This window comes from Peromyscus eremicus, chromosome 1 (assembly GCF_949786415.1).
Source record: "Peromyscus eremicus chromosome 1, PerEre_H2_v1, whole genome shotgun sequence".
NCBI lineage: Eukaryota > Metazoa > Chordata > Mammalia > Rodentia > Cricetidae > Peromyscus > Peromyscus eremicus.
In genome coordinates this window covers 73,276,416-73,292,484 of record NC_081416.1, presented here as the reverse complement: position 1 = coordinate 73,292,484, position 16,069 = coordinate 73,276,416, and the positions used below count along the sequence as shown (strand labels likewise).

General features: G+C 46.2%; 1 protein-coding gene across 1 annotated transcript in view; it reads left to right on the top strand.

Annotated features, from left to right (window-relative positions):
* The window catches only part of Plpp4 (phospholipid phosphatase 4), a 133,771-nt gene that overhangs the window by 108,257 nt on the left and 9,445 nt on the right, over positions 1–16,069 (top strand). The window contains exon 6 of the mRNA XM_059250676.1: positions 12,333–12,503. Within this exon, the coding sequence (XP_059106659.1) occupies positions 12,333–12,503 (171 nt within the window). The remainder of the gene's footprint in view (positions 1–12,332; positions 12,504–16,069) is intronic.

The window sequence follows — 16,069 nt, the reverse complement described above, 5'->3', positions numbered from 1 at the left end:
ATTGGTCACTTTTGAATGCAACTTGGGCTGTACCAGTGAGGAGTTCACACATCCTATTCATGCTCCTTTGACCAATCAGAGTTACTTTTCTATTTGGGGGAGAGTTACCATGATTAGGGCTGTGCTATGTGATTGGTTCATCATCCATTATGAGCCCTGCCATGACTGCCTTAGGGATGCTCTCTGCTGTCTTGCTATAGCATCTCATAAAAGACAGGCGGGTGGAAGCTGTTTTCAGAGGTTACCAGGCAGTGGCAGCCACTGCGACTCTGTAAAGTTCAGTAGCCAAAGCCCCCCACCATCCAAGTAAAGAAATCAGATAAGCACATGGAGCAGGTCAAAGCTACTGCCTTTTGGCCTTTTCCAAGCATTCACATTACTATTCAGACCCCATCATCAAATTTATGTTATGCCAAGGCTTTGGAAGTGGAATAAAAGCATTTTCCATTAAAATATTATCTTTGTGGGAATCCTGCCCAGGCTCTTATCAGCTCCCCTCAAGGCCTAATGGGAAAGGTAATTTCTCCCTTTTGAAGGCTTAGTCTTATATTATGTTTCAAATCATTGTGACATATCATCCAGGCTGAGAAAGGAGAAGTTGTCCCAAGGCTTTAGACCTGCTGTAGCTAGGGATATTCTAATATGCAAAGCCACTTCCCATCTTCCCAGTCAGTCACCCACAGCTCTCCACAGGCCCAGGAAGAACATTTCTGAATCCTGATAAACATTTTTCAGCCATCCCTGGGGTGGGTGAGGGAAGCCATGGTGGATTCTCTTGTTTAAAAAACAAAAACAAAACAAAACAACAACAACAACAAAAAAAAAAAACACCCTTAATTCTCCTCAGCTTCTGCTTCCTTTCCTGGGCCACTGCCTGTCTCTCGGATTGATGCTTCAAGAACGTGGACAAAGGGATGGGTACCGTCTACCCTCGGTTATCCTTTTTGTTACCACATTCTCTTCCACTGCTCTTAACCACTGAGGAATCTCTCTGGCTCCCATGTCTGTATGTTTTAGATGCTCAGCAAATGTACACATTGACAGAGAGGAGGCAGACATGATGATACGGGAAGATTTTGCAAAAGAAGAAGGCAGGGGTGTGCCCAATAGAGGGGAAGAAGTTCGGAGTCAGGTTTGCAAATGCACTGTCTCCAGGCACAGTGAGAGGGAGCGAGACCGCATCTCACCCTCCAGAAAGTGTGGTGGTGCGGGGGTGGGGGGGTGGGGGGTGGGGGGTGCTGTCTGTCTGTCTGCTATAGTGATCTCACAATCCTCTGGGCTTCTGAAAGAGCAAGGCCCTCTCTGTTCTTTGGGGATGGCTGCTCAGAATCTGGGCCAGACTCAAGGAACAAAGTGAACTCCCTACGTTCATAGGTCAGAGGAAGCTACAGGAAACAAAGAAACATGGGATTCTCAGGTCTCGAGCCTAGCAAGGGGAAGCAGCTTGTCAATGAACTTGAAATACAGTAGAAACCGCATGAGTTTAAGCATGTACCAAGCGCTTCCCATCAAAAGGAAGACAGCCAGGTTGTATCCACATGACTCTTCCTCTGTAAGTGGTCCAGGATGGTTCTCGGAACCCCTTTGGACAGGACAGGACAGGAGAGGGTAGCTTCAGTGATCCAGGCTCAGCTTGCCTTCCCCAGGGTGCTTAGGGCCCAGTTCACCACCTTTACACAAGCAGATGGCTCCCAGCAAGGGCTCAGCACACCATTTTTTTGTGGCATCTTAAGGCTCATGATGCTAGATGAAGTGATTCTTCCGGAAGCTGTTGGCCGTTCTAGCCATGCCTGAACTCACAAGCAGCTCTCCACAAGGCTGGACGCTGTCAACCCTGGACTCCAGACAGCCAAGGTCACCCTCAGCCCTTTCCCGCCTCCCAGTCTGTCCTCCATGCAATTGCTTGTGTTATTTCATTTTCCCTTTCTTCAGTATCACTTCCCCAGGGCAGAAGCCAGGTCTTTGGTGTCTTAGCTAGGCCAAGTCTGTGAGTTGAGAAAGTAGGAAAACTACAAATTGAGAAACTGGTCACATAAAGCCAGGCATCATGGTGCGTGCACTTGGGAGATAGAGGTGAGAGAACCAGGAGTTTAAAGTTGTTCTTAGACACATGGTTTGAGGCAGCTGACCCCAAAATTCAGATGTTGGGGGGAGGCAGAGAGAGCAGGGGAGAAGGAGAAGGAGGAGAGAGGGAGAGAGGCCCTAATACATAGAACTCATTTCCAAGGAGTCATCTAGGAGATAACTTGTGGACTAAATCACTTGGCACAAGCGTGTCTGTCCCTCTGATCTGAGAGCTCCAAGCCTACCACAAAGCGAGGAAGACAAACCCCTCCACTGCCTGTTGTCTTCCTGTCTTCAAGTTCGTTAACTTTGCTAACATCTCCTAAGAGACTTGGGGGCTGTGAAGAGCCCTGGATGCTGACCCTGGGATTCTTTCTAAATGGATTTGTAGTATGTAAGCAAAGAGCTGGAGGCTGCAGAGGGAGATGTTATAAAAGCTTCTCTTCACAACGGGGCATCACAGAATGGAGGCAATGGCAGATGCCATAGCCAGTGATAAGAAATGAGCTAGCAGCTGGGCGGTGGTGGTGTATGCCTTTAATCCCAGCACTCGGGAGGCAGAGGCAGGTGGATCTCTGTGAGTTCGAGGCCAGCCTGGTTTATAAAGTGAGTTCCAGGACAAGCTCCAAAGCTACCGAGAGAGAGAGAGAGAGAGAGAGAGAGAGAGAGAGAGAGAGAGAGAGAGAGAGAGAGAGAAACGAGCTAGCCCCGGCTACCGAGACCTGAGCGGAGGGTCCGAAGTTTCTGTTTGCTAGTCTTCACAGTAGTATGGAGAATCAGACATCACTAACGTGCTGTGCAAATGTGGGTATGAAGGCCCCAAGAGGCAAGCTCATGCAGGACTCCATGGTAGTACTGGGTACTACAGACTCAGTGCTCCTGAAAGCGCCCATTACTCCTTTACTCACAGTGCTCCCTGGAATAGATGAAGTTATCATCACCTGCTCAACTTCACTTGGAGCTTTTATTACCTTAAGAAAAATGAATCGAGGTCTATTGGGTGATTTTTTTTTCTTCAGTGGGGAGAGTCGGGCAGTGGAAGCTTAGGCTCAGAGTTCTCTTTGAACACTGTGGACATTGGAAGCAGGACCAGGGTGAGATCTTAGAGTGGCATCCTGAGATCCAGCCCTGCTTGCTCATGGTTGAATTTTATTCAGTCTACACAGTATTGATTTTTGGGTTGATTGTGTTTAAAAACTGGAGACATTTCTCAGAAATGTCAGGACATCACTCTTAAGGTTTTTTTATTTTAATTACTTTATTTGCTTATTTAGTGTGTTTGTGAATGTGCGTACACCCAGCCTCTCATTACTAAAGCCCAGAGAGTAAAAGCAGCTTACATTCTTCTAAGAAAGTAGCCAAGGTAAGGAAATCAGGTCCTTGACTCTTGCTGCCACACTGCTCCTTATGAGGCAGTGGTAGCATGCTTGTGGCCTGTACCCTTGGCTTTGGATGGTTCTGCCCAGATGCTTTTGAAGCCTCTGCAGAACACCCTCCAACATTGTCGTTGAGGTACCAGTGACGCCCTTCTTCCTCTTAGGGAAGGAAACCCAGCTTTTTAAATCAGATGGAAGATTCATAGAGTGTTTCACGAATCCTAATTGATCTTATAATAAAAACCTGGAGCCAGATATTGGGGTAAATGCTGAAAGATCAGAGAGACAAAGGAACAAGTCACTAGAGAAACTTCACACCACTACTGAATCCTCAGGTCAAAAGGGGAGGTGAGATCCTGTCTCCACGAATCCTCAGACTGAATGCCCCTGAGTCCTCAGACGAAAGGGCTTGAGTTCCTATCTCCTTTTCCATCTTATATGCCTTTCTCCACCCAGCCACATCATTTCCTGGCTCAGCCTTCCTAGCTCTGGGATTAATGGTGTATGTGCTTCCCAAATACTGGGATCAAAGGCATGAGATTACAAGTGCTGGGATTAAAGATGTGTGCCACCACTGCCTGGCTCTGTGTCTCTTTTAGATGGGATTAATCTCGTGTAGTCTAGAACTTACAGAGATCCACACATCTCTGCCTCTGCCTCCCGAGGGCTAGGATTAAAGATGTGTGCCACCACTGCCTGACCTCTATGGTTAACTCTGTGGCTGGCTCTGCCCTCTGATTTCAGGCAAGCTTTATTTGTTAAGAGCATAAACAAAATACCACCGATGCAGGTTGCCCCATTAAAGCACGGCTGTCTCCAGTTTCAGGAATGATGCTTGCTTGGAAATTTTTCATTACTAGCAAAAGTTACAAATAACAACAGGAAAGGCAGGATGATTCCTCGATTCTTGTCTCATTTGTTCTTTTAGTTACAAGACAGTTTTAATTAGCTAATGTTTGAGCACATCTTGCAGTGAGTGTGATAAGAAAGCAAATGTCAGTATTTTTTCTTTATGTGGTACAAAAACAATAATAAATCTAAAAATTAATGGCATCTTGGGTATGGGGACACATAATGATTTAATTGGTTCTTATACTTCTTCATTTCCCTGGAGTTTCACTTACATCAAATTTCCATTGGTCATCGTCTTTCTATGTGTTTCCTATTTTCCTTGTCCACGGTTTCATAAAGACGATCTCTTTCAGGGGTGTCATGAATATGGACCATACTCATCTCCACATTCTCCTTTTCTTCTCTCTCTCTCACCCCCTCCTCCCTTCTCCAGTATCCCATCTGATATGTTGCCATATATCTCAATAATTTGATGCATCTATAGAAGATCTAACATCCACGAATGAGAGAAAACGTGTGATGTTTATCCCTCTGAGGCTGGCTTGTTTTGTTTAATATGATTATCTCCAGTTACATCCATTTTCCAGAAAATGGCATGATTTCATTCTTCTTTAGGACTGTGTATTGAGACCACATTTTCTTTATCCACTTCTCTGTTTATGAATGGAATCTGTTAGGCAGATCCCATAACTTGACCACTGTGAACGGAGCTGCATCAAACATACGTGTGAAGGCATCTTTACCGTATGCTGACTTTAAGGGTCCCTCAGACATAGACTGAGAGTGGTAAAGCTGGGACATGTGATGGACCTGTATTTATTGTTCTGAGGAACCCCCACACTGATCTCCACAGTGGCTGGATTAATTTCATCTTCCACGAGCAATATAAAGGGCTCTGTTTGCCCCTCATGCTCACCAGTACTTGTATGGCCTGTTTTCTTGGGATAGCCATTCTTATTGGAGTGAGATGGAATCTCAAGGGAGTTTTAATTAACGTGTCACTGATAGTTAAGGATATTGAACATTTTTTTATATACTTCTTAGCAATGTGTACTTTGGGGAACTGTGTTCATTTCATTATCCCATTTATTGATTGGGTTGTTTGTGGCTTGGGGGTTAGACTTTGATGTCACCATGTCATGAACCCTCTTCAGATGTGTAGCTAGCTAAGAGTTTCCTCCATTCTGTGGGCATGGTGGAACCCAGCTGTTTCCTTAGACATGCAGAAGCTTTTGAATGTCCTGTTATCCCATTTGCCGACACTTGCTGCTGTTTCCTAAGCTCCTGGTGTCTTTTCACAACGCCCTTACCTGTACCTATATCGAGAAGTGTTTTCCCCTAGAAGTTTCAGATCTTATATCGAAATCTTTGATCCATTTTGAATTGATGTTTGTATGGGGTGAGAGATGGGGATCTAGTTTTCTTCTTCTGAGAGACACCAGCTTTTCCTCACCATTTCTTACAGAGACTGGTTTTTCTTCAGGCTGTTTTTAACACCTTTGTCAAAGGTCTGGTGGCTGTAGGTAGTTCTGTGTGTGTGTGTGTGTGTGTGTGTGTGTGTGTGTGTGTGTGTGTGTTTAATTCTGGACCCTCTGTTCTAGTCCACAGACCAATATGTCAATGTGTCCGTTTTTGTCCCAGTACCACCCCGGTTTTATATCGCTCTGTATATAACTTGAAATCAGGTAGTGATACCTCCAATATTGTTCTTTTTGCTCAGGGTGGCTTTGGCTATCTGGGGTCTTCAGGCTTCCATCTGAAGTTTAGGGTTGTTCTTCCCACTTACAAGAAGAATCAACTGGTTTTTGAAGAATCTTCTTTCATGTTAGTTTTCTCACATCTTAAGTGTGAGAGTTGGTTTATGAGTCAGCTGAGATGGAAAGGGAAGCCACATGTGATCCTAAGTGGGTTCAGTAAATGGACTTTCCTTTGCTAGAGAAGAACTGCAAACCTCTGCTCATTCATCTGGGTTTCAAGGAGAGCAATGAGTGATCACTACCCAGCATCACTGGGGAGGCAGGCCGCCCTGTCACTGGGTGAACACCCCCCACACACACACCTCTTGGACCATTTCTCTTATTTGTGTCATTGAAAACAGTGAGTGAGCATCCATGTTCATGAAACAAGGTGAGAGATTCTCATTTTTGCCTTCTTCCTAGCTGAGAGCATCTTTGCTGTTCTCTGGCAGAGCCTCATGTCAATATTTACAGTCAATTGCTTCCAGCCAAGAAAGCCTGCAGACTCTGAAAGCAAAAGGCACAATGCTTTTCTCACAGAGCACCATGCCCACTTCCTTCCCATCTGTGGTAAAGGCTGTGTGTGTGTGTGTGTGTGTGTGTGTGTGTGTGTGTGTGTGTTCCAAATTCTGGAACACCTGGGAGTTTGGTACTCAGAAAAAGCAGGTTCTTGGAACACCCTCACTTCACTGTTTTGTGTGTATGCGTATGTGTGTGTGGGGAGTGTCTGCTCATTTCTTAGCAATGCTGACAGGTGTGTGTGTGTGTGTGTGTGTGTGTGTGTGTGTGTGTGTGTGTGGGCAGTGTCTGCTCATTTCTTAGCAATGCTGATAGGTGTGGGGGGGCAGTGTCTGCTCATTTCTTAGCAATGCTGACAGGTAGGTGTGTGTGTGTGTGTGTGTGTGTGTATCTTATAAACCCATCTTCCAAAATGGACAGTGCACTGGCTATGTGTTTGAAAGCCCATTTCTCCATTTGGTTTGAGTTCTCCCTTCCTCCCTCCATTCCTCTTTTGAGACAGGGTCTCCTAGTTTCCAGGATGGCTTTAAATTCTATGTACCTAAACATGACCTTGAACTTATGACCTTTCTGTCTCCTGCCGTCATTGCCTAGATGCTCTAATTATAAATCTGTGTTACCATGCCTGGCTTATGTGGTACTATGGTCAACCCAGGGCCTCATGCAAGAACTCTACCAGTCTCGCTACATTCTAGTCTCAGTTTTGTGTCTTAATCAGGTTAGAAAGTGGGAATGCATATAAAGGAAGACAGAACAGATAGACTCTCACTTCCAATGGACATCATCTAACTGGTTCCAAGGTGGGGTGAAGTTCCCCAGCAGCTCAGCTCAGTGTGTTGCTTTGAGAAGAAAATAGGGTGTGGTATGGTTAGAGCTGGAAAATTTGTCTGTGATGACTTTCTTGTTTACTCGCTCTCCTCATTGAATTTCAATCTAGGATTTAGGACCTCAGAGCAAAATGGATCATGGAACATTGCATCCTGGTCCCAAACCCCTTGTCACATAAGGGATGACATTTATTCAGCTGTACGTTGGTGGGTCTAATTCAGACTCAGTTGTTGATGAAAAGGCAGAGGTGCAAAGGACCAGAGCTGCCTGATGCTCAGTTGTGTCTGCCAGGCCAGAAGGAATCCCCTCCGAAGCCCTTTGTCAGAAACCGTTACATCAGTTCAATAACTGTAAAAATGTCAGCAGGAAAGTGACAAGCATAAGGTTTAGCATGAAATTGGAGCTTTATATTGTCACCTAGAAAAGTAACAGCATACAACAGTTTTAAAGTACTGTCCAAAGGACCAGTAGCATGTGTCAAAGGAAACTGTCGGCTGCAGGTCCCCAGGCCTCCGAACTCCTTCTCCAAAGAAAGGCAGAGGCCTCAGTGCTTGGGAGAGGCTGTATTCTGGTACTGCCTCCCACTGGGCAAAAGAGAAGACTCTACCTGCACTCCAGAGAATCATGCAAAGTCCTTGATGCCTGAGCTGGTGCTGGCACTGCCAGATGAGAGCTCCTGAGTGGCAGAAGTCAGGAAGAAGTTGGATGCAGCTAACCAGGCAGCTCCTTCCTTCGCCATCTCTTGAAGATGCCAGAGTGCCGATAGAACTGGTAGCCTGAGCTGTTGACTCATCAGTGTTGAAGTCTTCAAGATATTCTTATATGGGCTGTATACAAATTCCCTCCCCTCCTTCTCCTCCCCCTCCTCCTCTTCCCCCTCCTCCCTTTCTTTCTCCTCCTCCTCCTCCTCCTCCTCCTCCTCCTCCACTCAGTGTTCATTGGCTTTTTAAGTACTCTGTTTGGCATTTCTCTGGACTCTCTTCTCTCTGATTCTGGAGACTTCCATCCATAGCCCAACAGAGCCCCAGGGCTGTTCTTTTCTGCTCCTCACACTTAGGGTAATTAGGTGGATAGATTTGCTAAGCTATCTCGATTGACTAAAGACCATTTTATTCCTCCTGGAAGAGCTCAGGATGAGGCCAGAGCCAACAGGAATGAGCTGTCCAGCCTTCCCACTCCTGTACCTCATGGGAGAATGTAAATGAATGGGAAGGATGGAGTCCAGTGCATGTGGGTGGGAATTAAGAAGCTATTGAACCAGCTAGGATGATAACCAAATGATTCCACTTTAGAACACTATGGAAATGGCTTAATACCCTTCTGTCATCCTAGCATGCCACACTGGGCAGTGCCAGGTCTCACATTTTAGGTTAAGCTTTATCCTCAGCATGTATATGCTGTTGGAATGCTGGTAATAATGAGAAAAATTTCAGTGCACACGTACAGCCTCCATTTGTTTCCTGACTTTTGTTTCATCTGTGTACTTGAGACAAACCAGGTTTAACATCTATTTTGAAAGGCAGTAGGGAGCCAGGTGGTGGTGGCGAATGCCTTTAATCCTAGCGCTCGGGAGTCAGAGGCAGGAGGATCTCTGTGAGTTTGAAGCCAGCCTGGTCTACAAAGTGAGTTCCAGGACAGTGAGAGTAGGCTGCACAGAGAAACCCTGTCTTGAAAAACAACAACAACAACAAAAAAAAAAAGGCAATGGGGATCCATTATAACCTTGTTTGCTTTGGTGGCCAAGGAAGGCTTACTTTGGTACAGGTTCATGCTCCTAACCAAGATCCCTTTTAAATAGGTACATAACTTTCAGAGATAATTTGGAAAAGCTGAAGGTCATTCACTGTCATACACGACAGCTGTGCTGACCTGGAAGCTGCTGCTGAGTCCTTTTTTCACTCAACACTGCCGCATAATCTGGGTTTTCATGTCGCCTCCCTGGCTGTTGAAGGTGTCACAGCTGGGTTGTTTATGCCTCGGAACAAATGCTTTCCATTTTCCACTTTTGTAAACAACTTTGAGCAGAACATTGTTTAATTCCCCCTCAGAGTTTATGCTACCTCCTTGAAATTGATCTAAAGACCCCCTAGCAGGATGATGGATACATTTTAGCCAGGGCATCTCACCCTGCAGTGTGTATACGATCCTTTGGGTAGTGCTGTGGAAAGCCAGTCCTCACTTACGGGTCTGGAGCCCGCCTGAGAGCCTGCATGTGTAATAAACGTCTTCGTGATGCCCACACTATAGCCAAGGCTTTGCACTTGGACTTGTTGGTGGACTGACAAAGCATTGGTCAGACCTGTTCTCCCCAAGTCACTGTGTGGGCTGGGTGTGTAGGAGCTCTCATATTTAGCAGTGTCTTCCAATCGAGATGAAAGTTTGGTAAATCCACCATCCAGAGGTGAACAGCTGCAGCACCTGACCTCAAGGAAAGCCCCTGAACTCAGTCACAGCAGCCATTGTAACCACGGGAGAGTTCAGTTATGTCACACAGTGCTGCACCTAGGAACAGATGCACCCAACCAGGGACCATGCCAGGCCACTACAGATAATGGGATCTGGATACCAGCAGTTTTTAAGTTTCCTATCTACTGAAGGAGACTGTGTGTGTAGCCAGGGTTGAGCACCATTGTTCTTAGCCCTCAGAGACCAACCTTAAATCTCACTGAGTTACAACCTCAACTTTTTTTTCCAACATCAACTCTTTTAAAAAATTTTAATGTTCATAATACTTGTACCTATATATAGGGTAGAGTATGATAGTTTAATACTTGTAAACAATGCAGAATGATCAAGTCAGGGTAATTAGCATTTTCAGCTCCTCAAACACTTACATTTTGTGTAGGGGCCTTTGGAAACTTAGGTTTATCTTAAAATACACAGCAGATGTCATAGGCTATAGTCACCCTGCTGTGCTATAGAGCATTAGAACTAAGTCTTCTTGTTAAACTCGATGCCTTTTACCCATACTCTCTCTATTCCAATTACTCATCCCAGCTGCTAGTGACCACTGTTTTACTCTCTGCTGTGAGGTCAAATTTTTAGATCCTGCACAAGTGAATATTCATGGTGTTTCCCTTTGTGTTTATTGATTTTAATTATTGATTTGATACAAACTGGAATCACTAGGAAAGAGATTCTTAATGAGGAATTACATAGGAAAGGTTGGCCTGTGGGTATGTATATGGGGGGTTATCTTAATTGGTAACTTATGAAGGAAGGTCAACCTCATTGTGGGCAGCACCATCCCCTAGGCAGGGGACATCCTGAACAGTACCCTATAAGAGGAGAAAACTAGCTGAGAGCAAGCAAACAAGGCTCCATGCACTCAGTTCTCCCCACTATTGGCTATATATCCGATGCTTTGCTTTCCTGCCTTGACTTCCCCACAACAATGGACTCATAACCTGGAATTTTAAGTAAATAAACCCTTTCTTCCCTAAGTTTCTTTTTTCAGGGTATTCATTGTAGCAACAGAAACAAAATCAGAACAGTCTTTCTTGGGCACACTTATTTCACTTAATGGAGTGTCTTCCAGATCCATTCATATTGTCATAAAGAAATGGATGAAAGCTTGGGGGTGGGGTATGTATACTATATCCAAACTCCATGGTTTTAAGTCTTGGCATGTCTAAAATACAATAATTTTACATTTTAAGAATAATTCAAGGTGGTTGCCATGGCCATCTTCTCCATCAAGTCAACTCCTCTGTGGCATTTGCTGGTGTCCTCCTAGCAGATGTTGCCATTGCACGTTCTGTCTATACCAACCACAAGGGGTCATCTCAGGCTCCTGACTTGTCCCAACCCTTCTAATCTAAGCAGTTCTTACTGAACTGGGTACACTTTTTTCTTACTGAATGTAGTACATTTTAAAATAATCTCTCAGAATGGCCATGTCCTTCCATCAGCCCCTAAGCCCTGTGTCTTAGTTTGGGTTTCTACTGCTGTGAAGAGACACCATGACCACAGCAACTCTTATAAGGAAAGCATTTAATTGGGGTGGCAGCTTACAGTTTCAAAGGTTCAGTGCGTTATCATCATGGCGGGGAGCATGGCAGTGTGCAGGCAGACATGGTGCTTGGCTAGATCTTGATCAAAAAGCAACAGGAAATGGTCTCAGTGTCATACTGAGGGAAGCTTGAGCAAAAGAGCCCTCAAAGCCCACCAGTGACACACTTCTTCCAACAAAGCCACACCTCCTAATAGTGCCCCTCCCTTTGGGGGTCCATTTTCTTTCAAACCAGCATACCCTATGAGAGCAGAGACGGCGTCCTGGGCATCTCTTTCTTCCCTCGTGTAGCATGTGTCTGCCTAGCATATATTGGACAGCTAGCTTTTCTGTGCTGTGATAAACCACTGAAAACAAAAAGCAACTTGGGGAGTAAAGGGTTTATTTCCCCTTAGAGGTTACAGTCCATCACTGAGGAAAGCCAAGGCAGGAACTTAAAGCAGAACCTGAGTACTGGCTTGCTCTCTAGCTCACGTTCAGATGCCTTTCTCAAATAGCCCAGGCTCCCATACCTAGGGAGGATACTGCCACAGTGGGCTGGGCCCTCCTACCTCAATTAGCTGTCAAGAAACGGCCCTACAGACATGTCCATGGTTAATCTGATGAAGGCGGTTTCTTAACTGAGGTCCTGTCTTCCCAGGTGTGTCAAGTTGACAACCAAGATTACCCATCACAAGAATCAATAAACCTTGTTGAATGAATGAGGGAGTGAGTGAAGTAATGCCACAGAGTAGACACATACAGGCCTGGAGGGTTGTTCTCCTGGTTAAAAGTTTATTCTAGAATGGTTGTGGCAGGAGAACAAATTTGGCTACATGGTGCCGGGTTCCTCTTGGCCTTGGTCTTGACCTTGGGGCATGAAGATGGCAGGCAGGAAGGCTGAGATACACAAATTCTTGCTACTGCTCACCTGCTAGGGTAATGCCTGCTTTTTCTCTTTGGCAGTTGCCTTCTCGGGCCTCGGTTTCACCACATTCTACCTGGCTGGCAAGCTGCACTGCTTCACGGAGAGTGGGCGGGGCAAAAGCTGGCGGCTGTGTGCTGCCATCTTGCCCTTGTACTGTGCCATGATGATCGCCCTGTCGCGCATGTGTGACTACAAGCATCACTGGCAAGGTGAGTCTCTGCTCAGTCCTCAGAGTGGCCTCACTCTTCTTCCAGGGATGGGTGTTGGGCAGTCACTGAACTGGGAAGAACTGAGTCCCTGTTGTGAGAAGCCAGACTAGGTGTCATAAAAGACATGGGCCCTTTCCGGTGTGTCCTGGCATTCATCTTGCCCCTGCTGAGTTCTGTCTCCTCGTTTGTTCTCAGGAAAACTTTGTCAAGTCCTGCCAGGATATCAAGTCTTCAGTGTAGTCACCCTGGCCTCAGGCCCAGATGTGATTTCTCTGCTTGACTGGTCCCCAGACTCAGTGCCAAGCTGGTTTTGGCTCCTTTTCCATTGTAAATCCAGTCCCCAAGGACATATTTCTCACCAAAGAGGCAGTGCCAAAGGGTATGTCCAGCCCAGGGACCCATATCATCAACATTTTTAGTAGCTACCACAAAATTAGAGTCAGGCTTACTTCTATCGCAAGGCTGGGGTGAGATTTACCTCTATCTCAAGGCTAGGGTGAGACTTAGCATCTGACACAGCTGTGGTGAGGCTTGTCTCTATCACAAGGCTAGGGCAAGGCTTGCCTCTATCACAAGGCTGACCTGAGACTTACTCTCTCAAGGCAAGATTTCTATCACAAAGCAGGGATGAGGCTTGCCTCTGTCTCAAGGCAGGGGTGAAGCTTGCTTCCGTGTGTCGGTCCTAGGATATTCATTAAAATCTAAATCACAAGCAAGTGAAGGTTTTATTCCTGGAATGTGACTGACCTCACCATGCCTCTGCCAATAAACTGCAGCTCATCAGTTGGCCTGAAGGAGAATCGCCACCTGCCATAATAGACAGGGAGCAGATACAGAGGTGACAGTCAAAGTAGTTGTGGCTTCTGGGGACAGCAGGATCTATGGTATGGCTTCCCAAAATGGCATCCACAGACCACCTTGATCAGCCTCACCCCTCTCCACAGAGTCCTGGACTTGTATCTTGGAGTAGGATGGAGTCTGATGTGCTGTCCAGGGGTCTGCATGCTGACAAAGGATCCCGTCCTTTCCGGTCACTGCTGAGAGTCACCAGTAAAGAGCCCGTTTCTCCTCCTGCTCCCTCCCAGCTTCTGGTCTACTCCCAGCCCTCTTGGAGCTCATGTCTTGGGAGCCATGTACCTGAAATGGCATTTTAGAGTTAGAAGGTGCAGGGTGTGGGGAAGAGGTGCTGAAGCACAGTTTAGACGCGGGACGCATGAGCATCCAGTGCCCCCTGAATGGAGGAGTAAGGAAAGGACCACGGGGCTGGAGCTGCAGCCCTCCCTTGGTCTTTATTTTCACCACCGAGTTGAAGGAAGTGCTTGGTGTCCTGAAAACCACATTACATGAAGGAAGGAGGGACAGAGTCCCTGAGCCAACAGCCACAGGGGCGTGTCTTCACTGCAGCCTGGCTCTAGCAGTGTTTTCCTTTGTGGTCTGCGGGGTTAGGGCATTTCTCAGCAGGAACAGTGTGGACCAACGGCCATGTGTGAATTGTGTCCCTGTTTCCCAGGGAGCTCCAATTTCTTCTTTGCCCATAGAGTAATATCTGAATATTTCACAGAGCACTGTCATAGACTGAATGCAATAACGAATAGTCATTGGTAAATGCAGATGCACTCTGCACATCGATCTCTCTGTTGGCTTCCTCACTGTTACTGAGGAAGGATGTGTAGCGGTTCCTAAACAACTGACTTGGCGGCAGGTGCATTTTCCCAACATGATCTGTTTATAAGCAACTGATACTGAGTTGCCACTCTTAATTGACCAGGTTGGATTTGGGAAACAAGGAAGAACTTCAAGGGGCTAGAGATGTAGCTCATTGGTAGAATGCTTGGCTAACATGCATCAAGTACTGGGTTCCATCCCCAGCACTACATAGATTGGGTGTGGTGGTGTACATTTACGATTCTAGCACTAGGGACGTGGTGGCAGGGTAACCTAAGGTTTAGGGTCATCCTTGGCTATACAATGAGTTCACGCTCATCCTAAGATGTATAAGACCCTGTCCCAAGATTTAAAAAAAAAAAAGTTTTAGAATTGATGTTTTCCCCCTTCACCTTTGCATAATGACCTTGTACTGAGGACCTGAGATGTGAGGTGTGCACCTCCTCAACCCTCCCTGACCCTCCCCCGGCTTGTTGCCCTTTTCTCTGTGGCTGCGTAATGTAACCAAGAGGAAAGAATGAGAAATTGTATTTATTCAGTGCTCAGCTGTTTGGAGAGAAATGGGGGTGGCCTCTGAGGTTTGGAGCTTGGCAGACACAGAGCAGCAAGGCCTTTGATTGCAGTGTAGGTGGATGGTAGAGGCAGGATGCTTGATTGAGACAAATTGCTTGTTTCTCTGTGGTGAACTGAGCTGCCCAGTGACCATGGGCAGGGACCATCAATCAAGGTGAAAATCCATGTGGAACTCCATAGGCGCCAGCAAAGCCCAAGTCCTTCTCATTATTAATGTTAGTTAACAACATTGCTGTTATGGGATTTTACGACTCCATTTCAGTGTGATTTAAGCAATGATATCAAATATGGAAATAACAACCGATTACTTCGTTACATATTCATATCTAATCAATGTCCCACAATCTCACATGGCTTGCTCTGTTAGTTACAATGGTTGTTTTCTGTTATTTCGACCTTCCTAGTCCACTCTAAATATACAAGCCTGATTTTTGACTAAATGAGGGGACTGTAGGGCATAGGTGTAGATGGGGCTACACTTAAATATTTAGAGAAACTTCCCAAGAAAGAGAGCTGGCTGGATCGATATCAGAACTCTGTGTGGCGGATGCTCCCCTTGACTTTGTGGTAGGTTGACTTCAGGTCATTTGGAAGCCAGAGACTCACAGGGGGTGCCAGTGCAGGGCCCTGTGCCTGGCAGCAGGGCTCACCTTTGTGTTTAACCATGAACACAAAGCATTTGAACTTTGAAATTTGTAGAATCCCCATGCTGGGGAAAATCCATGCAGAGAAGGACAGGGCATGCCTTAAGGCAGCTTCTGCCTCTGCTTTCTCTCTCTTGTGTATTTTGTGGTTCCTGGTCAGGGAAGAACCAGAGCTAGGACTGGTAAGAACAGGTGCTTGGTGCCATCCCAGGGTGTATTAGCACTTATGCAAGCTTACACACAGGCACACACAGGCACACGCGAGACACACACATGTGCACACACACACACAAAGGCACATGCCTGGGCACACAGGCACACACAGAGCGGGGGAGGGAGGGAGGGAGGGAGGGAGAGAGAGGGGGGGAAAGAAGGAGGAGGAGGAGGAGGAGAAAGAGAGGGGGCCGGGAGAGATTGATTCACCAGGCCTCTCTTAGGCTATCAGAAGCAACCCTTTGATTATCTAAATGAAGGGACTTGAAAGGGGTTCTTAGGACTGTATGGTTGTTCCCACCAGAAACCTACCAGCCTTAGGCTGAACAAAATCTGGCCCTGCAGCTCACCCTTTAGTTAATTCCATTCCAAGTGAACGTATCTCCCCTCCATTAGCTACCTATGTGGCATGGCTGAACTCACAACATTCCGTGCTGTTAAGGACCCTCAGAGCCCAGATGCCCATGGTCG